The 25,332-nt window shown below is 43.9% G+C and overlaps 10 protein-coding genes across 10 annotated transcripts; 2 read left to right on the forward strand and 8 right to left on the reverse strand.

The window, feature by feature from the left end:
- Positions 1–581: 581 nt before the first annotated feature.
- On the reverse strand, positions 582–3,189 carry L199_003268 (uncharacterized protein; the record flags this gene model as incomplete). The annotated part of the gene is made up of 4 exons (XM_064889002.1): positions 582–710; positions 800–1,045; positions 1,101–2,834; positions 2,902–3,189. The coding sequence occupies 4 exons, from the start codon at positions 3,187–3,189 to the stop codon at positions 582–584; spliced, it is 2,397 nt and encodes a 798-aa protein (XP_064745074.1).
- A 929-nt stretch (positions 3,190–4,118) lies between these two features.
- On the reverse strand, positions 4,119–5,853 carry L199_003269 (uncharacterized protein; the record flags this gene model as incomplete). The annotated part of the gene is made up of 4 exons (XM_064889003.1): positions 4,119–5,110; positions 5,176–5,248; positions 5,316–5,490; positions 5,558–5,853. 4 exons carry the CDS (start codon positions 5,851–5,853, stop codon positions 4,119–4,121), a joined length of 1,536 nt encoding a protein of 511 aa, XP_064745075.1.
- Positions 5,854–8,420: 2,567 nt separating this feature from the next.
- L199_003270 (uncharacterized protein) lies at positions 8,421–9,573 on the reverse strand (the record flags this gene model as incomplete). The annotated part of the gene is made up of 5 exons (XM_064889004.1): positions 8,421–8,572; positions 8,641–8,686; positions 8,768–8,842; positions 8,960–8,988; positions 9,069–9,573. 5 exons carry the CDS (start codon positions 9,571–9,573, stop codon positions 8,421–8,423), a joined length of 807 nt encoding a protein of 268 aa, XP_064745076.1.
- Positions 9,574–9,911: 338 nt separating this feature from the next.
- L199_003271 (uncharacterized protein) lies at positions 9,912–10,426 on the forward strand (the record flags this gene model as incomplete). The annotated part of the gene is made up of 2 exons (XM_064889005.1): positions 9,912–10,181; positions 10,292–10,426. 2 exons carry the CDS (start codon positions 9,912–9,914, stop codon positions 10,424–10,426), a joined length of 405 nt encoding a protein of 134 aa, XP_064745077.1.
- A 475-nt stretch (positions 10,427–10,901) lies between these two features.
- On the reverse strand, positions 10,902–12,632 carry L199_003272 (uncharacterized protein; the record flags this gene model as incomplete). The annotated part of the gene is made up of 8 exons (XM_064889006.1): positions 10,902–11,391; positions 11,463–11,552; positions 11,624–11,732; positions 11,790–11,831; positions 11,920–12,106; positions 12,225–12,311; positions 12,384–12,415; positions 12,611–12,632. The coding sequence occupies 8 exons, from the start codon at positions 12,630–12,632 to the stop codon at positions 10,902–10,904; spliced, it is 1,059 nt and encodes a 352-aa protein (XP_064745078.1).
- Positions 12,633–13,145: 513 nt separating this feature from the next.
- Positions 13,146–15,432, reverse strand: L199_003273 (uncharacterized protein; the record flags this gene model as incomplete). Its single annotated transcript, XM_064889007.1, has 12 exons — positions 13,146–13,331; positions 13,417–13,495; positions 13,567–13,665; positions 13,729–13,866; positions 13,943–14,035; positions 14,099–14,219; positions 14,281–14,309; positions 14,395–14,530; positions 14,705–14,766; positions 14,850–14,911; positions 15,003–15,096; positions 15,251–15,432. The coding sequence occupies 12 exons, from the start codon at positions 15,430–15,432 to the stop codon at positions 13,146–13,148; spliced, it is 1,281 nt and encodes a 426-aa protein (XP_064745079.1).
- A 733-nt stretch (positions 15,433–16,165) lies between these two features.
- On the reverse strand, positions 16,166–18,055 carry L199_003274 (peptide chain release factor 1, archaeal and eukaryotic forms; the record flags this gene model as incomplete). Its single annotated transcript, XM_064889008.1, has 9 exons — positions 16,166–16,702; positions 16,800–17,129; positions 17,190–17,205; positions 17,270–17,459; positions 17,524–17,582; positions 17,662–17,740; positions 17,805–17,889; positions 17,952–17,969; positions 18,038–18,055. The coding sequence occupies 9 exons, from the start codon at positions 18,053–18,055 to the stop codon at positions 16,166–16,168; spliced, it is 1,332 nt and encodes a 443-aa protein (XP_064745080.1).
- A 464-nt stretch (positions 18,056–18,519) lies between these two features.
- On the forward strand, positions 18,520–21,126 carry L199_003275 (Grx4 family monothiol glutaredoxin; the record flags this gene model as incomplete). Its single annotated transcript, XM_064889009.1, has 4 exons — positions 18,520–18,699; positions 18,936–19,010; positions 20,535–20,916; positions 20,999–21,126. 4 exons carry the CDS (start codon positions 18,520–18,522, stop codon positions 21,124–21,126), a joined length of 765 nt encoding a protein of 254 aa, XP_064745081.1.
- Positions 21,127–21,411: 285 nt separating this feature from the next.
- L199_003276 (uncharacterized protein) lies at positions 21,412–22,941 on the reverse strand (the record flags this gene model as incomplete). Its single annotated transcript, XM_064889010.1, has 4 exons — positions 21,412–21,651; positions 21,757–22,338; positions 22,411–22,683; positions 22,810–22,941. The coding sequence occupies 4 exons, from the start codon at positions 22,939–22,941 to the stop codon at positions 21,412–21,414; spliced, it is 1,227 nt and encodes a 408-aa protein (XP_064745082.1).
- Positions 22,942–23,262: 321 nt separating this feature from the next.
- On the reverse strand, positions 23,263–24,916 carry L199_003277 (uncharacterized protein; the record flags this gene model as incomplete). The annotated part of the gene is made up of 3 exons (XM_064889011.1): positions 23,263–24,282; positions 24,355–24,716; positions 24,781–24,916. 3 exons carry the CDS (start codon positions 24,914–24,916, stop codon positions 23,263–23,265), a joined length of 1,518 nt encoding a protein of 505 aa, XP_064745083.1.
- Positions 24,917–25,332: the final 416 nt, after the last annotated feature.

Raw genomic sequence — 25,332 nt, forward strand, 5'->3', positions numbered from 1 at the left:
AGGTTGGAAAGGGGGATATGGATTAATGTGATTATGGGAACAAAAGGTATTCGACATGACTGTGGACATTGTAATACACGATACGATACACGATGCAGGTAATATACATTGTCTATATGATTTCATACTATTATCGACGCCAACATAGATGCTATACATGATACATGCATTCATTTCACTATACGCTCTACTGTATGATGACAGTGTGAGATCGAGATGATAGAAAAGTGTCAAGATATCCTTCGAACATAGACAAAGACACCATGGATTACATCCTCATGACTACCGTGCGATTAGTTTCCTTGCGGCAATCCTTTAGACTGATCATCTCTGGCTGATCCGAACCAGTATTGAGTAATTCTCTATTGTAAGGGCGGGTTTACTCGGCGATGAGGTGGTGATGACTGAGTTCAGCTATGCGTCAAAAAACGAATGAAGAGTTTTACGCTACGTCCAGTGGTCTAAAGCACCAAAATCGCACCCAATCATTCCAATGCATGACAATGATATCTGACAGAAACCGGAAAATCAAGAAATACAACATCTGTTTACTTGTGTATCCATGTTGAAATTAAGTTACTTTACAGAGCACTAGCTTTCAAACATAATCTGACGTATTTTTGAATTTCCTTATTCGCTTGTTGATCATTTTTCAACATATCGGTTGATAGACCATATTGAATATCATGTTGCATGTCAGTTGGACAGGCCTATATCACAGGGGAACATTTATCTTATCAGCTCCACGTACGCGCTTATTTAAGGATATGTCTGTATGAAGCGTTGAGAATGGGCTCACCTCAGTTTGGTTAGGTTTGAAATCTAAAAGATCAGCTTTGATACATTCATCAATCATGTCGTTGGGTTGATGTTTCTGTCCATCGCACGCAACGACATGTTCGCCCTTTTGACCATAGGCCACTTGCGCTTGACGAGGTTTGGTGGCAGCTGTCTTGAGTGTTTTGGAGGTTGTAGAAGGGAGTGGCAGGTGGAGGGAGGACGTTAAGGGGAGTTTAACATCGGTTGTGGATTGTTTGTTCTTATCCTGAAATTTCATCTCAGTATCTGATCAAGGCTATCAAAAGAACAGAAGTACTTACCACTTGAATCGTGCCCGACTGTACCTGTGCCTGAGCCAAGGGTGTGGTAGAGGCGATAGAAGCGGATTGAGAGGCGATAGTAGAGCTGGGGGAAGAAGCGAAGCTCGTGTATTCCACGAACACCTGTGGTCTCACCGATGTTGGGTGGTTAGAATCTTTACTGGGGGATGCGGAGTGTGATACCGCAGCGGAGTGGAAATGGGCAGAAGTGGATGTCGAATGAGGTTTGGTGGCAGAAGCTGAAAGTTTGGCAGAAGAAGGAGAAGGATTGACGATATTCTGTTTGAGTATTTTACCATCTCCTACTTGCTGAACTACATTCCCTCTCTGATCATTCGGTCCAATCTTATTGCCATTGCCATTTACCAATGCACCACTTGTGTTTCCCTGATTTTGGGTAGCTTGATGTTGAGGAACGGCAACTTTGATATTCACATTATCGCCACTGGACTTGGAACCAGTCACATCGTTCGTATTGGTCTCTGCTATTTTATCGGACTTACCAGGAGTCTGGATGATCTTGGCATTGGCGTTATCGTTATTGGCAGTGACCAGCGAACCCGTATTCTTCTGTGAGCTGGACGGGATAGCTTGATCGGTAGATTGGTCGACTGTCTTCATAGTCCCATCACTAGTCTTCTTCAATTCTGAAGTTGACGAGCTGTCATTAGAAGTGGTGACTGCATTTACGGTTGGGCTGATATTGTTTACATTCTTCGATGTATTGTTAGAATCGATACTATTTGTATCTTGACTTGTCTGTTTGACATTGGATGTGTTATCCGAGATCAATTCGGTAGTTCGATCCTTGGTCCCATCACTACCATGTCCGTTCAATCGGTGGTCTAGGCCATCGCCTTTGAATGCAGACGAGTTGACTTTCTCATTCGTCTGATTGGGTCCGTGATCATTTGCTTGAGTTATCCCATTTCCGGAAACAGTCTTCACATCGGATTCGGTATCATCAGTGTTGATTTGATAAGCCTGGTTGGAGACTGGATCGACGTTGGCCGAGTCGGTTACTCCCCCAACGGTGCCAGGTACTTTCCCCACTGTCCCAGTGGCAGTTTGAGAATTGACTAAAGCACCCTGTCCATTGGTCAGAGTACCAGTCACACCAGTGACTTTCCCAGCAGTACCGACCACTCCGCCATTGGGTCCAAGCAGTCCATTGTTCAGGTCTAATACACCGCCTTTCGAGTTGAGTAAAGTGGAAGTGAGAGTCGGAGGAGCAATGTTATCACCGCCAAAAGTTACTGTTTTCACTCCCTGCCCCAGTCCACCGGTGACAACAGGAACAATCTGGCTTCCTGACGTGACGGGGTTGACAGCGGAGCCAGCAACTGGCATATCGTTTTTGCCCTTATTGTTGACAGTGGCGATATTGTTTCCTAATCCCGTAGCAGCAGTTTGAGCGGGTTTTGCTACACCGTTACTCCCGATTACACTGGAAACCACATCTCGAGGTAAGACATTTTTGCTAATTTGGGTTTCTTGAGGTTCCAAAGCATCGTCGGCGGTTTTACCTAGATGACCGATGTTACCTGAATTAGGATGATTGAGCTGTTGACCTACCTTGGTAGTATCACTATTCAGGGGCTTCAGTGACCCGTGGATAGAATCGGATGTGGGACTGAGAGTTTTGGCGAGTGACTGAATGGCATTGTTTCCTTTGGTCTTACCCATCTTATGACCGTTCGTAGATCCATTGGGAAGCTTATCGGCTGTAGGGAGCTATATACACCACAGACATAAGTATATCGAATAATCTAAAAGGCGAAGAGTAAAGTTATTCACTTACACCTAAAGCACCAGTCAGGGGCTTGGTGACAGAAAGAGGATCCGCTCTGGCATGGTGATGTTTCCCATTCGCATGGTTACCCCTGTGAGTATCCATATCTACATCGACGGCGACATCGAGGATATGATGATTGGATGGGTGTTCAGCACGATTGTGATGATGTCCTCCTCTGTGACCTGACTCAACATCCGAATTTTTATGGTTGGAGTGATGGGGCAAGGGTGCAGCAAAGGTGGTACCGGCGCTAGCGAGAAGAGCGAGAATGGCAAAAGAGGTAGAAGTCTTCATTTTGTTTTTGTTTTTGTTTTTTTGTATTTGTCTTTCTATGAATTGGTGTGGGTTTTACTGTTAATGAGTGTGTTCGTAAAGAGCGTGATATTACTTAAAGAGCGTGGGTCGTCAAGGTCGTTAAAGTTGTTGGGGTCGTTACTGTAAAATTCGCGAGTTGTGTATTGGGTGATCCAAGAAGGGGATGAAGAATTCTTTGGTAAAAGTGGCGAATGCCAATGAGCTTATATAGCGGACACTACACCGGATGTGCATTCCTTGCTTCTTTCAGTCGGGGGCCATGAGTATAGTCTGAGGGCTCAAGCCGGGCTAGGGCGTGCCATACAGGTTTGAATACATCTATATAGTGTGGTATCAGCCTGGGCTGGGTGAGACATCGAACCTTTGCGCGTGAGAGATCGGTAAACTGGCTTGTTCAGCCTCAGTACAGTATTCGGTTCCTACACTCGTGGTCGCCCTACCATCGTCCTGTTCTCACAAGAAGGATTATCTTGACCATGAGAAGCCATATCGAGTGCCCAGCGTTCTGCTGCATGCACAGTACTCATGTGCACATCGCGTGTTAAAACCTGTCAGTACACGATGAGCCAGACCATGTGCCACAATGGCACCAAAGATATGTTTCGAATGCAACTAGGTGTTATAGCAATGCATTGTCCATTCATACATTATGATATCCCCAATAAAGATACAGTAATTATAATCGATCCCTTATAGTCCGTGTATATGCGTATGACAGATATAAATGAGCTGTAAAACGAAAAAGCAGAAACAGAATTTCAAAAAAAGATGAAGTCAAAAGAAAATTACTGTCCTTGATATTCCTTAGCCGCCGAAATACCATTGTTATCATGGTATTCTTCGACTAATATACTGAAGTCACCTGGAAGAAGGGTGATTTTTGACCTCTTTATTGCTTAGTTCGGTGCTTAAAGAAGGCCATTGACGTCCAGGAGATTGTCACCGTTGAGTCGGAGGTTCGCGAGAGGTTCGCCGACCAGATCACTGACGATGTCGGATTTCTTTTGGATCTTGGCGAGTTTAGCCTTGAGCAGCTCAACATCGATGTCGTTGAGGTTTACCCCGAGGAGTCCAGTAAGGGATTCGAGGTCCAAGGTTAAAATGGGGGAGTCGTCGGTTCTCTTTTGGATCTTAGCGAGTTTAGCTTTGAAAAGCTCGACATCAATATCGTTCAGGTTGATACCAAGGAGCTCGGTGATGGATTCAAGATCGAGGTTGACGATGGGTGCATCTTCGGTGGACCTCTTTTCAACGTTGAGTAAATCACCTTTGAGAAGGTCCAAGTCAATCTGTTTGACATCGACATCGACACCAGTAAGGTTCTTGATAAGACCAGTCAATGAGTCGAGGTTGAGGTTGATATCTCTTTTCTCGATGTTGAGGACATCATCCTTGAGGAGATCAAGCTCGATAACCTTTGGGTCAATGTTGACACCGGTGAGGTTCTTGATGAGGTCGGTTAAAGGAGAAAGCTTGAGGTCGATACCTTCAGTCCGTTTGGCAATGGTGAAGCCCAAGTAGGAGCCGAGGGGAACACATCCAGATTGGTAGAAGTTGGGTTCAAATCCTTTAGCGCATTGTTGGACAACACACGAACCAGCGTTACAAGCGACATCGATAGCGTTGGGTAAAGCCGTACAGTCTTGACCTTGAGTTTGACCGGGGAAGGCGAATGTGCATCCACCGCAAGACTCAACATCGGCATGGGTATCAACACATTCGTAGCCTCCATGAGTGAAGAATCGGGACGAGGGGATAGCACAGGCGGTTTGACCTTTGGTGCAAAGGAAGTTGGCGTTGCCACCGAGTAATCCTCGCTTTCGTCGGGCGATACCAGAGGCACAGGTGTCACCTTCGGCGATACATTGGTCACCGCATACGGCTTCTCCTTCAGGACAGTCTAACAAAGCACGAAGGTATCCTCAGCCCAATGGAGATGTTGGTCAATGGAGGCAGATGGCTTACCGAAAGTACATGCTTCACAGGAGTTGGGAGTGGCACCATCAGGGTAGACACAGTCGGTGGTACTAGCGCTCAACTAGACACGAATATAAGCGATCCATTCAGCTTTAGGGAGATCGAATGGATAATGACAGCTGACTCACGACCGTAGTGGCATCACCGATCAGCGCGTCAACAAGGGTGTCAACCGTGTAACCAGTGAGGCCTTGAACGTCGGTGAGCAAGAGATCAATGTTGGTTCCTCCAATGTCGACGAGACCACGGATGTCGGCAATGGAGTCGTCGGTCAAGACACCAGCAGCGAGACAGAGACAGATACTGGAGAGAAAGTAAAATTAGCATCCATCAAGCGGTACATATGAAGGAGAAGGATTCATTGACTTACCCAGTGCTGACTTCAACGTTGACAGAAGTACCGGTGAGCGAACAGACAAGACCAGTGAGGTCAAGTCCCGGGACGATCGTTACATCGTTACCATCGGTATCTTGACAGACCGCTACGTTGAGGGGGACATCCAGTGGGATATTCTCACAGATGTTGGCAGTCACGACTTGTCGGGAAGCCAATCTGTGAAGACCGTTGTTGGGAGTGAAGTCTGCTCCCCGACGGGAGGATTTAGCAGAAGCGGAAGAACCCAAAGTGGCTAAAGCTACAAAAGCGAATGAGGGTGAAAACTTCATATTGAAATGATTAAAAGTCGTAAACAATCAAGATGAATGATTCAAGTAAGGTAAAGTTTAGGTTAGTATAGGTATATGAACAAAGCTATATATATAAGAAGCTACAGAAAGGAATGAACGAGAAGGGAAGACTACTGACTGTGAGCTGTGTGTGGAAGAGAAGAAAGAGAATGAAAAGATGTTGTTGTGAAGAGGAATGGTTGATGTTTTCGTCTTGGAAAGTGACCTATTTATACCTTTCTTCCAGCCAGATATCCATCCGTCTTCTTCCGACAACTACATGTTGAGCCAAGTTGTTTGTCTTCGACATCCCTGTCATTGAGATACTAGTGATTCAGCCTTCTCCAAGGATGAACGTCCATCATGTATGCCCTCGTTCCTTCTCAAATTTAATCAGATTCAAACTCTCCCAGAAAGACTTTTGATATGTCTCAACTGCAAATGACTTTTCTTCGTATCGCAGGTCATTGAACAGCATCAGATCCCAAGGAAGTCTTCGTCATCAGAGGTAAGGGATCTCTGAAATTCTTATCTTGCCGAGACTCATCGATAAAGCATATTCAAGCCACTCACATCATATCGTTTGTTCGTCCTGCTCGGCTCACCCAGAGATAATCCGTGTATTGGGGAAGACAAGCTGTTTGTTTGTTGATGAAAGTGTTTGTTGTGCGAAAGTCAGAACAGTCTAACGACCGGTCAGTCTCGGCTGTGGACAACACCTGTTGAGGCCTCCCGGTTTCCCCAAGGCAGTGACTGAAAGAGCCAACGGAAGATCGCCCGGTGGTTAGTGGGAATCGAGATTTCACTCCCTCGTCTGGCGGTCCATTGGCAATCGTGTAGCTTCGAGATTGCAGGTTGTCTCATTCTTCGGTCGGCTTCGTTCCGGTGCTTGATTTGAACTTTGTAGTCATAAACTCTCTTGAGAAAATCGACATGATGTCAGAACTATCCATCACATGTGTACATACACCGTACTCTCGCCTCGAATCATCCCTGCTAATGACCTTGTCCTGTTGATTTCCTTCAAGATAGATTGCGTCCGAGTCCCTTGAGTATGTCTGAGAAGTGAGGTAATGGAAAGTTCATCAGATCATCCCTGGTCAGGTGATCGACTTGCGCAATTTCCTCTGGACCCCTGTTCCGACTGATGAGCTTCACTTGCCTTGTACTGAAAAATCTAGACTATCTTGCCCCCTAACTTCACGTTATATATTCTCATATGTCGATGTTTATCCCATTTTGTGGATTGTTTGGTTGTTTGTGTAATTTGCTCGCTCAATCCGCCACTATTCCGCTCGCATACCTGACCTAGGAGGGATTGCTAATCCGCTGGAATCCCAAAGTAAGGGGATGATCGAGTAGCTTGAAACTTAAGTTTCCTGTTTTTCTCCGTTCTCCACCGTCTTGGCATACGAATCCTTCTGACGTACGTTATGTCGCCAGGACAGAGGAGGTGAGAGTGAGAAGGGGCGAACTTCCGCGCTGTCTGACTGTGCTGTATGCTGCGAGAAAATCAACGAGCTTGCAAATTACGGAAAACGTTTTCAGTCGGTCCCATGTACAAGAAAGTCATTTCAGAGTACAAAGTCACCAGAAACTAGCTTAGAATATCTATCTTGATCAGAGATAGTAAATCACTATCGAGCAGCTGCTATATGCACTAACTCACTTGATTGATCTCATCCCCTCCCTTCGCTCATAGCTGTCAACAAATAAAGGTGGAATAAAGTTTAAGCTTCTTCGAAAAATCCTTAATTTCATTCCTTTGTTATTTACCCTAATTAATTAACTGTAAGGTGGTGACCAGCGCCCCACTGTAATTAACACAACAAAGTCAAACTCAAAATTCTAATAATCACCTTGTGGGCCCTTTCATGTAGTGTGCCTTCCTCACATCCCTACTCACGTTCATTCACTGTGTGTATCCAACACAGCGTTGATAGGGATTCCATGGGAAAGTACTGTCAATGACCTCTGTGGCTTTCACTGGGACACTGAGACATGTGGGATGAGGGTTAATCTAGGGGTGGCGGTGTCTCACATGAGTCAACAAAGGCAGGACCTGTCCCGGATTGACTGGTGATGGTGACGGACCGGAAAGGCAAGGGTCATTCCAGCGCAAGCGAATACTGACTCGCCTAAAGAGAATGGCACAACCGAGTTGCGGAATCGTACGTCAATATTTCCCCTTGTCGACAGTGCTCTACTTGTCATGCTTGAAGACTTCCTCGGGGACCTATCGTGCAGTATTTTCTGCTAGACCATCATCGCGTCTACGAGGTCATCGGATCATTGATAACCAAGATCATCAATAAAACTGTACCAAACGCTCCGTATAGTCGAGTTGAATACATTTTCAATGCGTTTGACCAGCGATATGAACCGTACCAATCCATGCAGTACAATAGCAATACAAATACAAATACATAAGTAAACCTTTCAAATCCTGCAACAATGAATTCACCCTTAGATCCTACAAAACATTTACAAACGGGCAAAGAAGCATACTCTCCATTCATCCTCCTGCATAAGATGCACTTGTAAGACAAGGTGCGTATATCTCGACATTAAACATTGAAAGACATACCTTTCCGCATGATCCAATTGCCTACTATCGAGCTTTCACCACCTTTACCCATCTCAGGATGGAGGATGACACTCCTCAGGAAACGCTGTAAGCGGGGTTGACGTTGTTCAAGAAATTCAGGTGAGAATTTGGCTATTTGTCCATGGACCGTTGATCAGCCAGAAAGCTAAGGCTGTTGAGGACAAGTGTAGGGGACTTACAGAAGTGAGCTTTCCCTGGTAATTGAGGTATAGCATCTTTGAGTGTCTGTTGAGATTCCAAGATTAATATCAGCAAAGTAGTGTGGTGTGGTCTGAGATATGGTGGTGGAAGAGGGAAATGGCATACAGGATATTTGATTTTTAGGGCATTGCGAAGGTTCACAAAGTCTGTATATCGACGGAGGATCTCTATATTACCGCCCTGTACGTACCGATAAGTCAGCTATCTAGACATGAATCTGAGCTGGTTCAGACCGCTTGACACCTTGGCTTCAAGGCAGGACCAGTTCGTGTGGAAGCAGGTATATATATCACGTACATTTCTAAGACTGATGTCTATCTCGTACACTACGTCAGGTAAGGATGATCAACTACCATTTCTTCATGAATTCACATATGAAGACCACTTTGGTCGATTCAGTACTCACCGACATAAGCACCAAGTTTCGCTACATCCTTCCAATCCTTGCCTCCTACAACTTTCCAACCTCTAATGACTACCTGTCTAGCGAACACTTCAGGTGTATCACTTATACCACCTCTTCCTCCTTCTGCATTTCTAATTTCATCCTCGACGTACGACGGTGGGAGCTCATCTCGAATCTCAATCGTATTGGGCGACATGGGAATAGTGGACGAAAGCGATTGTTGTTTATGGGCCTTTTCAGCTCGATGCATTTTTACTAGATCCCTTAATCCCAGTATGGGTGGTTTCGGTTTGGGCACATCGCCAGATGGGGAGTCTTGACTTCGGTGTTGCGGCTGAATAGAAGCTAGATGATCAAATGTCACTTCGTCGGACGTCAGGGACGAGGAAGAGGAGGTAGGGGACGGGGGAAGAAGGAGCAAGGTGTTGGCAGAGGTCGATGGTCCAGCATCGTTCGTCGTTATTTCCGTGTTGGTCAAGGAAGCTAGAGGTTGTGCCCTGGACATCTCACATCATCGGTCCTAATGTTGATCTGGCTCGGACTATCTCATGACAGACAGTTAGTTCCATGGTTATCCCTCATCCCTCATCATCTCCATCTTCTTCCTCGTCCTCTCGGCCCGTGGATACATTTCGACGTCATCATTTTATACTATGGTGAAATTGATTCCGTTCGTTTCTTCACCAGAAAAGCAATCTCAAAAGTTCGATCCTCATCATCGATGGGTTGCCTCGGAGCCTCCAAGAAATACACTCAAATTGACTAGGTCATCATCCAGTAATCTCATCGTCCTTTCACAATATCTGTGAAAGATACAACCTTAACCAAGTCCCACAAGCAAAAATGGTATTCGGCTTCGGCTCTTCCTCTTCCTCCACTTCCTCCTCTTCATCTTCCTCATCGACCACAAACGAAGGTATAGAACGACCTGCCCCTACTCGAGAGGAGAGGAAAGCCTGTTGGACCTCTCGAGACTTGTATTTCGGATGTCTAGATAAGAACAACGTCCTTCAGGCGGGAGACGAAATACAAAAAGATTCGAAGGGGAAGGAAATGTCTAGTATTTGCGGTGGGGAGAGGGGGAAGTATGAGCAGGATTGCGGGAAAGCATGGGTGAGTGACTTGTGACTTCGGCGATGATCAGTCTAGAGTAATTTCGACACTCTGTGCGCCGGACCCGCAGGATTAATGGAGCTCATGTCAACCATATCCACTGTTTGCAGATTGACTACTTCAATAAACGACGAACGCTCGAACTACGTCGACAAGCTACGATAGACGCCGCTGAACGAAGTGGGAACAAGGACAAGGCGGATGCTTGGAGAGCTGTGAGTGGAGGTGGTAGTAGTGGACGATGAGTCTGGGTACGACAGGATGGACAGCTGCAACGGAAGGATGATTTTCGATCTGATCTGGATCATTGTCGCTTTGGGGGTGGGTAATTGACGGATTGGATCTCCATAATACAAGCTATAAATAAGTTTCAACGCTATACAAAAGGATTGTTCGTACCAAACCTTGTATTTCTGTAACATTCTGTAGACAAACGATATGTCAAAAATTGCACTTGCTCCGATTGATCTGCATCTTCCCTTGCTTGGCGTTGACGCACAATCATCAGCCGAAATTCAGATCGAATGCTCAATGCCTAGCGTCATGCGACAACGAGCAGAGAATGATCTTAACAGTCCACCGGCCAACGTACTTCACAATTAAAACCCTGGACGATCTACCCATATTTATGCTTGCAATCATCGATACATGCTGAATATATATGTTCACTTCACTATAACAACTACGAACCAAATCATCCCCTTATCCACTTTCCTCTACCTAAGCGTTGATATCTTGTAAGAGCACTGATCTGTATCTTACAGTATTTTCTTCAACAGCCTTGATGGCTTTGGCAGCATCTTTCATCTGCAAGATGTTGACCCAAGGTTTAACCTGTTTGTCAACGGCAAGTTGTAACATCTGTTTGACTTCCTGTTTATTACCCAAATGAGAAGATGCTAACGCAGCAGCATTACCACTAAGAGTTTGAGAAGTGATGTTTGATAATCCATCTTCGGGCATACCAACAAAGACCAATTTCTTCTCAACGTCCAAAGTGGACAACAGCTCGTCGAGGGGTAATTTCGATGAAGAAGCTGTAACGATGATCAGGTCGAATTCGAATTGAAGATCTTTATGGAAACCTTCGGTGGTAGCGATGAATCGCTTAGCACCCATCTTCAAGGCGTCTTCTTTCTTGGCGTCAGATCGAGAGAAGACAGTCACTTCTGCTCCGAGGGCTGAACCGAAGAGAACGGCATAATGACCACTAAACACGAGAAAAGAAGACAAGAGGTCAGCGAACAAATCCAACGGGATAAACCAGCTAGTCCTACTCACAGACCACCAAGACCGACGACACCAACTTTCTTACCGGGTCCGGCACCGTTTCTTACAAGAGGAGAGAAGACGGTAAGACCACCACAGAGCCTGTACATAATGGGCAGGTTATCAGTTCGATCGATTTGCCACATCATAGTAACACTGATGGTGTAACTCACATAGAGGCAGCATCGGTAGAAGCGAGCTCGTCAGGGATGGGGAAGACGAATCGCTCTTGAGCTCTGACGTGAGTGGAGTAACCACCTTGGTGTTCGTGGTTGTCGTACCCTATGGCATCAGAGTAGAATAAGCGATCGTCTTTATGAATGCGATAAAGCAACTTACAAAGAGTGTTGTAACCGTGAACAGGTTGTTGACAGTATTGTTCTGTAAAAGCAGATCATAAGTGTGAGTTCAAAGCCTGTCCACTTGTAATTTACCGTATATTATGAATACGCAGGCGTTAGCAGCTCACCATTGGTACCTCTACAAGATTTACATTTCCCGCAACATCCTACCTGAGCACCCACACCGACTCTCTGACCAACCTTGAATTCCGAGACTTTAGATCCGACTTCAACGACTTTTCCAATAACTTCGTGTCCTGTAACTACGAATTTCGTGAGGAAGGGACCCCATCCTCCTGAGATTGTGTGGTGGTCCTATCAACATCATATCATTAGTACAATTTGGGCAAGGGTGTGTTTTGTGTCTAATGACAGTATTCGAAGAATTCGATTTCTTCATCGATATCGCAATGCACGGAAGCAAAACACTCACTGATCCGCATACACCACAGCACTCTACAGCAACAGTGATTCGATCATCTTCGAGAGGTTCAAGTTCGTATTTAGTAAGTTCGAAGTTCTATCGATGGAAATAACCAGAGTCAACATCGATGAGCTGCAATCCTCAAGGGGTGTAAAATCCAAGACTTACGAGGTAATCCTTTGGATCCTTGATGGCGTAACCTGAAGAAATGATAAGATAAAACACAGTCAGTCGCTATGATATCGCAGGTAGTCAATATGATCTATCGGGTACTCTTCGATCCTCCATCTCCCGGATCACGATCCACAAAAAACAAGATATATGATCTCATCTCATTCTTTTCTTTTTGCCTTTTTACTCTAGCTAGATAGCTCAAAGATGGAAAGAGGACTTACCGGTAGCGTGAGTGATGGTCATTTTGTTTAGTGTGTATCTTAGATGTTTCGATACGATGACAGAAAGATTGAAAAGAGAGCTCAAGTGAATGAAGAAGAGTAAAGTAAAAAGAAAATTTCTACTGTTCCAGTTGAAGAATGCGATGGGCTTTATTCGGGTCTTTGTTCGTCCTCTCCATCTCTCTCACTCACCTAACCCAGCTGGATCGATGCATCTCTCCACCAAATCTAGGTGGAAAACGTCACACAGAAACTTAATCAGTCGGTAGTTCGGCCCGACCATCCAGATCCTGAAGGACCGGGCCGCCCCGTAACCCTCCACTAGTGACGGCATCCCACGTGGATACACGATGATAAGGAAGAGATGGATCAGATGAGTTGCTGAGGGAAGATGCCATATGGAAGGAATTGCAACCCAGTGAGATATCGACTTGAATCAAGTTATCATGCTCGGCCCATGTGCTCATCATTATACTCTATGCACAAGACAAAGAAACGATACTTGACTATTCCGACCTATCCTTTCTCAACATATTTATAACTCCCATTCTACAGGATCTAAATCCCTTCGTTTCTCATAAATCGTCAAACTACGTTTCCAACCATCATTTTTCAATTTCCTTGAAACCTCCTCTACGCCCCTAAACACTCTCAGGAAGTTCCCTCCAGCAAGGAGCGAGAGTTCATGTTCTGTCCATCCTCTTTTAATCAATTCTGCAAACTATCATGTACGAACAATCCAACATCACCATATCAGTAAACATTCTATCATTGAGGCAGAAGAAACAGATGGTAAATGTATTCACCAGATATGGATATTTAGATACGTCCTCTAAGCCTTTGGGAGTGGTCTCAATCCCATCGTAATCTGATCCTATACCAACGCTGTGTACCCACCAAAGTCAACACAGTATTCCTAGCATAAATCTAACGATAGGAGAAGAAAACGAGCTTACTGATGTTTACCAGTCTTCTCGACGATATATTCAATCTCATCCGCAATATAGGATACATCCACTTCATCAGGATTGGCAGAAGCGAAAACGGGGAAGAAACTACCAAAAACAATCAAACAAATCAGCCATACTTGAAAGATACAGATAGATACGTGTACTTACTTGACCATGACTACTCCGTCAACTTGGTTCTTACCTCTACCGATCTTAGCCAAGATATTATCAGGGACGTTCCTCGACATGTTGTTGAAGTGTCTTGCGGCTGAATGGGAGAGCATGATGGGGGCCCTTGTGATCGAGCTGATGTATGGTGTCCAAGCATCAGTACGAAGTACGAGGAGCACTATTACGGTGATAACAATGGAAAGACGCTTACAGAGCTTGTACAGCCGTTTTGTCCGATACGTGACTGAGATCCACAATTACACCTAATCGGTTCATCTCTGGTACAAGTGCTCTGCCGAATTTTCTGTAACCATCTCAAGTCAGCATGTTTCTCCTGCTCTCTGTCCTGTTACTAGTGGTAACTTACGATAATCCTCCCCATCTCTCTTCGACACTTTCGAATATACCAGCCGAGTCGGCAAAAGCATTATTACAGCTGTGTGTGAGGGTCATATATCTAACACCGAGTTTATGGTATGTTCGAAGAACTTCCAAAGAAGATCAGTTGAAGGGTTCATCACATTGAATAAAGGGAAACAACCAACTTACCTGCAAGGGAATTGCCTAACATGTGCCCACTGAACTCAACAGGTATCAGCACGTCGATTCTTGTTACAGACGGTTGGATGAGTAGAAAAGGAGACTCGACTCGACTCGACTCACCCCTCCAGTCCGAACATACTAGCTACTTTGCCTTCCTTGATAGCCACCTCAACTTCATCCGCGGTAGAAGCGAACGCAAAGGTACCAGAGTACTTTTCAATGAGGTTGAAAGAAACGTCAATCTGCTCGAGGGTGTCTACGATGCACAACAAAAGAGGTTTGTCAGCTTGTTAATTTATTCTTATACATCTCCCATTGGAGCTTTATACGTATAGAGACAGCGATGTGAAATGGATGTATATATCTCCCCCGATGAGATAAGGATGATGAGTTGTTTTTCAGTCCAGTACAGTAAGTAAGGCTTACTTACCTCGGACTTGGAAAGTGGGATTTAAGAAGTCCTTTCCGTTATCATCTCTACATTCCACGAAGCTAGAGTTGAAAAGGACATATCAATCAAGCTAAGTCATCAGTGGGTAAGATGATAACGTAATCCTCAAAAGGCCAAAACTCACATCGACCAGAAGAAAGCGCCTAGGGAACCTTCTCTTATCCTTGGGATGTCAACATGACCTTTCTATAAGTGGTATTTTCGAAAGTATCAGCTTGCAGTCCTCTTAAGCAATTCATGTAATGTACTGTAATTGTTTGTATTTGTTTTGACTTACAGTAGGTTTGTTCAGATCAAATGCCGAGATATTATTACCATAAAATGCTCTCGCGAATTCAGGCAAATCTATATGACCGTCAATTACTGGCGAACTGAAATATCATAGTCAACAGTCAGCGGGACTTAGCTCTAATATCATGTGGATTGAATGATATGAATTGAATATAACAGGCGGCATATGAGAGGGGAAGGTTGTTTATCATAAAAGGTACGATGAAGCTCAAAGTCGAACAAGTTTAGACTCACCCTTTCAGATAATACCTCGCCAGTCCCAAATTATCTTTCGGTACACCATCGCCTTTGATAGATACGAGTATGATTCCACCAATGAGTAGAATAGGTATGAGGATGGTAGTTAGGATCAACTTTCTTCGAGGTGGAGAAGATAGATCATGTCGATCATGTGGAAGAAGAGGTTGAGATGACATATTGTTGTTGGTATTGACAACTTTACTGTCAAGCAAGGAGTTGTCTCGGCGAGTGCGTCGTATGGAAGCGAAGTGGGCAATCGTGATTCTCTGTCCACTTGAGAGGACAAAGTGTTGGTGTCGTTGTCGCTACTCGAGTAGTTGTTTGAATCATAAATGAATGAAAGGTTGATCCTCGTCTCATCTCACCTCATCAATCGTTATCTCGGTTCAATCCGATGCGCACGTGGCACCACATCTCCATTCAACCGTAAAGAACGGCTAGCTCTTGGAATCGTCATCGATACGAGTAGGTGTCGTCAATATGGATATACCGTGAACGACGACCATGGATGTATGACGATAATCATGAGATACATGAGTAGAAATAGTGAAAGTAAAGGGGAAAAGATTAACATATTCATCTTTTTTGTATGATGAAATTCTATATACATAATATGATAAACCTCATGCTAGAATGATATCAAACTTTTTTTCGTTTCTTCCCTCCTTTCCATGTTTGTCAAATAAGATTGATCCTGTAGAAGAGTTCGTTGATATCATCTAGTCTGATCTTATCCATCCCGATCCCGATCCCCATCCGCATCTTTTCAAATTCATCCCACTCTTGCTTCCTTGCACCATCCCAACTTTACTCTTGGCGCTGAAGCAGAGTGGGACATATACGTATACGTCCCAAGAACATCGTTAGATGTCTACAATGCATTGTAAATATCAGCGAGATGTGTGTAACTCATGGCAGATATGACTCACCACTATCCTCATCAGATCCGTAGAATTCATCGTCTTCATCATCCAAATCACCCAATTCAGTGAAATCCACCTTATATCTCAAAATACCACCAATCCCTCCGAAACCTTTAACGAATTGTGAACCTTCTTGAGATTTGTTAGTTACAAATTCCAGTGTAGCTCCGAACTCCTTGTATTTCTCCGCGAACCATTCTAAGAGTGGTTGAGGATCGGCAGCAGATTCCATCTCGGTTCCAGTCGATTTGTCGATAAACTTCTCTCGGTCTTTATCGTTCGGTGAAGAGAAGACAATCACTTCTTCACCAGCAGCGTTTCTCAAGGTGTTTCGGATGACGTCCAACTGTTCCCATACGATCAAAGTTTCCACGGCACCCATATCTAAAGCTTTGAGGGTATCGGTGATACCAAAACAGTATTTTCCAGTATCGAGAGCGATTTCGTCAAAGTATTTCTGGATGAGTCGTTTTTCTTGCACGAATTTCACGTTGGCAAGGGAGTCGGCGGCAAGTTCAATGGCCTGAATTGGAGTTACATATCAGTAAGGCCGCTTGAGTGATACTGCAAACCTGGTCGAAGCAAAGGATGATAGTCTAAGCCAGGGGAATTGAGCTCACCTGATTGAAACCATTTTCACCACCATAAGAAACATCCACAATCTTAACTACCTTAGCCAACAATCTAGGATCGAACAAGTCACTTCCACTCAAATCCGTTTTCAATTCGGCACTACCTGCCAAGACCAAACCGGCTACATTGACTTTATCGGCAGTGATGAAATGTTGAACAGCCAATTCAGCTACTTTTCTAACGTAATTTCGTCTGGCTTCCTCTCGAAGACGTGAGAAACGTAATGCGGATTGACCACCTCGACCATGTTTCTTTGGTAAATCGACAGTGAATTTATGGATGACATCTCGAGTGTTACCTGACAATGTACCGAATAGCTATATGAAATCACTATCAGCTTGAATCTACCAAAGATACATACAGCTGAGATTACTCACAGCTCCATTACCATCACTACATAATCGGACGAATGATGTATCAGCTGAATGTGACTCGGTGCTTGACAGAGTTGACTTACATGATGATGAAACCCCATTTAGAATCGTTCTCTAACAATTCTTCTAAAGCCTCTACGTGGAATCTACTATCACACATGTACAAAGAGGTGTTGATAGGCTTGAAAGGTTCCAAAGCGAAGGAAATCTTCTTTTCTTTTCCTTCATCGTTCAGAACAGTACCGACGAAAACACATAAACCGTTATCGGGAACTGTATAGATGGTTTCGACTGTTAGCTAACACATGAAAGTCCACCAACGAGAAACAGAGCTAACCTCGATTGTACAGTTTGAGCTTCTGTTGCGTAGAAGTGATAGCTGATAATACCGATAACCTATGATGAGGATATAAGTTCACTATGGCCATACAACATACAAAGGAAGCCTGATATTGGGATGAAAACGGGTACGCACCTATTTACACGAGACTTGATATTGGATGCAGTACCGTATTCAGTGGTCAACATCGACGATGCTTGCGAGATCTGGGATCCTGCGAACAGATCAGACTGTCAGTACCACGACGATGTCAGTGGAACGAAAACAACGAAACTCACTAGGTGGAAGAATCAAGGTAATACATGAAGTACCGGCACCTCTAGCATTAGCAAGCATGGTAAGTAGCTTTCTATGCCTCCAGATCTATGGTATATCTCATGTTAGCTGAGTCTGCACCGGTATCCGGCCGTCAAGAGCTAGCTCACCTCGATAGCTTGGTCAGTCTACATTGCACAAGTACATGTCAGCTATCCATTCCTTCATATTGAGGTTTTGAGATGTATAAACTGACCTCTTGTTCGCTCGACATTTTGATTGATCTTTTTCTCCTTTTCTATGAGTTCTATGAGAGCGTAAGATACCTTGTCGCCACTTGAGCTGTTCCGCTGGTCCAAAGTGGGGGATGAGAGGTGGCAAATGCCTTTTGATTTTTGATAGATGAACAAGTTAATGAACAGCGGCCGACAACAATGAAGCAGCATGACGGCGAGTGAGGTTTGGGTTGGGTTTTTCCTTTTCCTCGGATCAGTGCGAGTGGCGGAGGGATCAATCAAAAGTGAAAAAAGTTGAAACATCGCATAGTTTATCTGAACCCCCACATAAGGAGTAAGAGTATGCGAGTATGGCGTAATGAGATGAAGATGAGAGGAGAGGATTTCTAAGCATTTAACTTACCAGTTATCAGATAAAAAACACATCAGATATACACCCATATACCACACTGATACCTATATCATCCTCATCGCCACCCCATACCAGCATACACAGACCACAATGTCATCCAACAACCTCGTCACAGTCACCTCACCCGAACATTTCAAATCCCTCCTTTCAGCAGACTTGAACCGAGTGTCCTGTTTGAATTTCTGGGCACCATGGGCTGAGCCTTGTCAGGCATTCAACAAGTCAATAGAGGAAGAGGCAAAGAAGTTTTCTCAGGTCTTATTCCTGAACGTAAGCATCACCCTCATTTTATGATATCTCCGCATCTTGTGGACGTTCTAGAACACCTCTACCAAACTTTTGAACAGGAAGTTATGCTAATCATTGACAACTTTCACCCTTGCTCTCATCTTCTTATTCGATGTCGTGATCATATCCATATCTGTGTTCATATTCGACCACTCACTCGAAATAAAAATCGTCTAAAACGCAATATACTCGGACGTTTCATGTTGGATGTCTATTAGATTGAAGCTGAAGAATTATCTGATATCTCAGAATCGTTTGATATCGAAGCTGTGCCCTCATTCCTCCTCTTACGTGTGAGTCGGACTTTCTTTCCCTCCCTCGCTCTCGCTTGTCTTGCGCCTTCTATTCGCTTCTGCCTCCCACTATCGTTTCGTCGTATTCCCTTTCTCTTTCTATTTCCAATCGGAAACAACGACGATAGCAACAGCAAACAGAAAAAATAGTCTGGAATTCAATGATGCTTGTACTTCTTGTCGTCTTCCATTTGACTTTCTATTTCCAACAAATCTCCATCCCTCTTTTCATCTCTCTTCCTCTCAATGTCCATTATCGAAATATTCAGGCAAAAGCCATTTTTCGGTCTTTCCTTGGATATTACCCCCATTACCATCATAATGACCCCCGACACGTTCAATGATATACTATCCTTTGTATGTCCTTCTTTTGCTATGACTACATCTCTACACTGCTCACAGAGAGAAGGGAGAGAAAAGTCTTGGTACACATCGAACATTCTCCACATCGTATATATAAACAACTCTTTTTGGCGAGGTGGCAAATATACTTCGTTCCTATCTTGACTTGGAATCAGCTCTTCACTTATAATCCCTTACCAAAGGTTGACTATGATTGCCAACCACTGAGATCATTTGCTAACGATCTGAATTTATGTTTCTTACTCCTCTCCCTCGATATCGTTCACCGAATCATTATAATCAATATGGCGCCGATGGACGAACCACCTACACCTCATTCGCCAAACAAACCTACCGGGAACAAATCGTTACTACCTCCTGCACCTTCACGGTTCACCCCTCGAACACCATTACAATTCTTGTCTAACTCCCCAACCAATTCGATCTCCTCAAATTCCTCTGCAAATACTTGGGTACGTCGTACACCTGCTCAATCCGCTTCATCCATGCCCGGAATCGATCCACCACCCAAACGACCAAATACTGGCCGTGCACCCAACTCATCTCCTGCGCACGTCAACGTCAAAATACCTTCACCTTCCACTCCCTCATCGTTCGGTTGGAACGGACTGGATACGCCTAATTCATCCATCATACGAAATAAACCACATATGCCCTCGCCTTTGGATAAATTGGACTACCTACATTCAATTCCACCTTCGCCACCTATATTGGATCCCTCGCAATTACTGGTTCTCCCACCGACACCAAATCCCGATATCGAAACTCAATATCCGATCGCTTCTCCTTTTGTCAACCTTTCACCTTCCCCACGTGGGTTATCTAAACCCGGTTCTGGAATCGGACTGACTGGTATGTCACCTTCTCCTCGTCGTCGGACTTCCAATCTGGGTCCCCGACGTGGATCCACCCTTGCCGTTGAACTCGAACCTGAACATGATCAACATCGTATTCCGACAATCATCGATATGAACTGCCCGTCTCCTTGTGAATCATCCTCAAATGGCGATGATCCATTATCGCGTGTACCTTCGCCACCCCATTCACACCGTATTTAACTTCGTTTCCTCTACATGGACACTGTACACTGCTTGGAGTTCTTATCTTTTGTCCGTTGTATCTCGGTTATCTCCTGTGTGATATTGTAATTTATGTGTATAGGGTCATACATTATTAGCTAGACATTCAGGGTCTGACGTATCGTTATTACAATCACTTCTTTCTCAACATTCTTCCGGATCGACTTCGACTTCATCTTCATCATCAAATACACAGCCATTAGCAACCTCCAATGCGGTCCCTCAAGCACCCACCGAACCACCTAGACAGCGAACTGAAGAAGAGATCGTAGCTCGATGTAAAGAACTGATGAACAAGCATAAAGTGGTATTGTTCATGAAAGGTAATCCGACTTCACCCAAATGTGGATTTTCAAGACAGACCGTAGGACTCTTAAGGGAACAGGGAGTAGAATTTGCTTGGTTTGATATCCTCTCGGATGAAGATGTAAGACAGGGATTGAAGAAGGTTAATGATTGGCCTAGTAAGTTCCTTCGTTCTCTCAAATATATATAGTGTACCTGATTGCCAGAGGTTGTTGACTGATTAACCGTTTGCATGATTAGCCTTCCCTCAAATCATAGTCAATGGCGAATTAATAGGTGGTCTAGATATTTTGAGAGAAATGATTGAGAATGGTGAATTCCAGGAGATCTTGAATGGTGAAGAGGAAGATGGAGTAGATGAGAAGTAATCGGTTCATCGACGTTCACTGGTTCGTGTGGAGTATGTCAAAATGCTTTTTGTGTAGTCATGCGATATGAGTTGGATTCTATCTCGGTAAGGGGATACCGTAGGTATATAGAGAGAATTAGCTTGATCAATTTATGTGTTGATAAAACTTATCTGTTACTAAACATGGATGATCCACGTTATGCTATATATATTTTACATCCTATTCATATGATCTGATCGATGCACGATGCAGGGTATGATGTTGTGCTGACAGATATGAGCATAATGATGTGTGACAGGGTATTCATTGATTCATCGCATCTTCTTCTTCGTCCTTTCCTTCTGTTATATGTTCGACCATTGCAATTCGATCCTCATTTCTTTCTCGCTCATCGTCCTCTTCTCTCACTTCATTCTCACGATCATTCTTATGATGTTCAAATTTGGCTTTTCTAGATTCGTGAAACTTCCTTTGAGGTATAACAGTTTCAAAAGCTTTTTGCCAATCTCCCTGAGCGATATATTGAAGGAGAATATCAAAGACCTACATTTGATACTCAGCATCAGTCTATGATCATCGTAGTCAATGTAATATTTTCGGTCTCACTTCATTGGGAGAATCTCGTAAAGAAAAGAAGTCTTCGCTCACCTGATTAACAGTCAATACCTTTCTAGTAGGTAGATTATCAATGAATTTACCAATTGGTAGTCTTGCTGTTCTTATCTCCAGCTTCTCAGCTTTGTTCTGACATAGGTTCCTATACCTATTCCTATCGACTATACCTCCTATAATGTATATATGAGATTCGTCGAGAGTTTCTAACTCTTCTTCGGCATCGGCACTTAGATATATCAAGGTGTGTTTGGTTTGAGTCAGACCAGGTGGAAGGGTTGGACCTGTCAAGTGATTCTGCAGTTGTATACGTTTATCTTGATCATTCTTGTCTTCGTTTTCGTTTTCTTGATCTGGAGAATTGTCTATCTGCATTCCAACTTTATCCTGTCGTTTTGATTCCTCATCCGAACTCAATACCGAATGCATTACCCCCACATCCTCTTTCCACCAATACGACCTACTCCACCTATCCCAATTCCTATCTATCATCTTGGTCCATAATCGAGGTGATGTCTCAGGTGAGAACCCAGTATGTACTATTGATTTGATGGGTTTAGGGGCAATTCGATTGGATGAGTAACAAAATCCTATCTGAGATGACATCGAGTTGATCTCCTATAAGGAACAAGGAGCAACCTTTATTCAGCATCAAAGGTATGTGTTTTGAGTCGATCCGATTTCACTGACCTGCTCATTCATCAACTCATCAAAACCCAAATCAATGACCACCCCACCATTCCAACATTCCCCACTGTCATAATCACCTTCATGATCTTTATCTCTAAATTTCTTCTTCTCCGCCTTCCTGTCTTTCTCCAACTTTTTCCTCTTCTCATATATCTCCTTATCTTTCTCTGACAATGTACCCTCCTTGTATCCCTTGGAAAGTTCAGCCGCTCGTTCTTTACGGCGTGCTTTCTCGGCAGCGCGTTTGAGAGGTTTCATAGCTTCCATCTTTGCCTAGACGATCAAAAATCAATGGAATAATTAGTTATAGCTAACAGCTTTTTGCGTTGGGTCATAGCCTATGATCGATGATCTAAACCAGAACCTCCGCTTGATTTTGCTTTTTAAATATGGACTCACCTGCTTCGCTGCCCGTTTCATCGCATTCTTACTCATCCCCTCTGGTCTTTCAATAGATGGTCCACCAAGACTAGATGGTCCAGCTAGGACATTCCCCTCCGAAGAAGCATTCATCATCGATTCCTCGTCCATCTTCTGGAGTCTTCGTAAGGATTAATCCTACCAATCGAGTTAAGATCTGTCACTTGATATTAGTCTTGCAAGAATAGGATCGATACATAGGTAGGTACAACATTATTGTTGTTGATCTACCACGGTGACCTTTGACTTTTCCGAAATTTATCTTAATTCGTACCCTCAATTTGACCTTTGCCTTCGCGGAAAGAGGCATATGGCAACTGCATGCATCTACACAGTAAATCAACACTGGCCATACGCCCGAGACAAGCGAGCAGAGAAAGAGAGAGAGCGGGCATGCAGCAGTATACATCACACATATAACGAAGTGATCGTTCACGTCACTATATGCACTTTCCAAAGTATCAATCCTCTTCTCCCCCAAACTCTTTCCACTGTCTCCCATATCCCATCTACCTCAAAATCCAAATCGTCCAAATTCAAATGCCGATCAAACCTCCACATCTCCTCTAATCTCACCCCTTCATCTTCCATATTCACATATCTATCCAACCTGGTCGAGCTGTATGGTGCAACGAGGTACGTCGTAGTAGTAGTGGCAGACAGTTTGATGGGATCTACAATATCTCCTTCAAACACTCTGATCGTAGTTATGTTGGTGTTTCTCCCCTTGTCGCCTAAAAGCCATAGTGGTGGAGTATAAGTCTTGCACCAATATACATTTCCCTGTTCAACCATCTGGGGCATGCGCATTTGTAATGGAATGACTCCGCCTTGATGATATACCCCCATGAAAATTCCCATGAAACCATTAAACATCATCCACATTATCAACCACATCTTCCTATTTTTCTTACCTGCAGGTAGACGTATGCAACATGATATGAGAGGGACGATGGGAATCAAGAATCTAGCTTCCTGATGTGGGAATAATGATGGAGACATGATTGCGAATAAGGCTGTAATGATATTCCACCACAACTCCGAGGATAAGGGTGAGCGAAAGGAAAATGGTAGTTGAAGTAAGATTAGGGGTATTGCTGGACCCGTCAATTGTGGGATATTGACGAGTAAATGGGAATACCAAGGATGTAATCCGTGTTGAGCTAGGTTGGTTGTGCTGGCGTTGTACAAAAGATTATTCAACGGTGTGATGATTGGATTGAAATCACCCCAGATCGAACCGGTATAACAGATCGTATCGACCAGTATAGCTATCGAGCTTGTAATTCCGAAAGAAATGATGAAAGCCATTGCAGATCGAGGATGTTGGAAGAAGTACGGCAAGAGTCGGAGACAAGGGATGAATATGAAAGCTGGGAAAGTAGTTCGATTGAATATCCCAAGAGAAAAGATGAGACCAAATATCAAACAGTATCTAAACCTCGGTTGACCCTATATTTCACATGAGCACATAGTTGTGATTCATCAACACTCTTCTTTCCTAATGTAAGAGACAGGACATACCTTGTCTTGAACCATACGTCTAATCAACACCACACTCCACAACACCGACAAAGTTTCCCAAGAATTCGAAAAAGTGTGCATCTGATATGTCCAAGTAACATATGACGATCGGGCCAGAAACAATTGGCTCTTCCTAAACTCATTCGAGCCGGTCAATTCCCAAATAGCTTTATCTCCCACGAACACGCTCAAAAGGAACATCGTCAAGCGCAAGGCATAGAAAGTGGTTTTTGGTGTACATGCGAAGAAGCGCATAATCCACATAGTCGGGCCGTAACTTATCCATAGGACGAACCAACTTCTTACTGGGGATTGCGAGGTGAACTCCCTTGTGTAGTTTACATCGTGACCGAAGACCTTGCCTATCACAAGGTTATACAAAGTCAGCTATGATGCGCGATGGGGTTGATAATGTATTGGACATACCTGCTATAACCTCTGGGCCTTGGGAATTCTCATCGGGGTAGATGTAGCTTGGGGATAAGGCGAAGTATAGTCGGGTTACTAAGAGGAAGATATACCATCTTTCTTGGAGATAACTGAAACTACCAAACTTCACCATTGTAAGTACAGTATGGATGTTAAAGCACAATCTGCAAAAATCAGCTCTTCATCATCGATATCATCAGTATGATCACATCTTCTCCACATCCATCGATCAGTATCATCAGACCCTCCTTTGTCTTGTACATCTTTGGAAGGAGTGTGATCAATACCTTTGGCTTTCTTTGTTATCAGTCAAGAATCGAAGCCAAAAAAATCCATATCAGATCAATCGCTTTCGGTCGGTCTCCTTCTTTCGTTCAAGGTCGAGAGATTCTGTATACCTTATAAAGTTGCGAGCGACATGTCATTTCTATTCGCAGCTGCATGCAGTTTCAAGATGATAGATGTGACTGACAAGTGTCAAAGGTAAGGAAGGATCCTTACCACAGCTATACACGGTTCGGTGATCTATGAAATATGCTGACGTAATCA

The sequence above is a fragment of the Kwoniella botswanensis genome, chromosome 1 (assembly GCF_036426115.1).
Source record: "Kwoniella botswanensis chromosome 1, complete sequence".
NCBI lineage: Eukaryota > Fungi > Basidiomycota > Tremellomycetes > Tremellales > Cryptococcaceae > Kwoniella > Kwoniella botswanensis.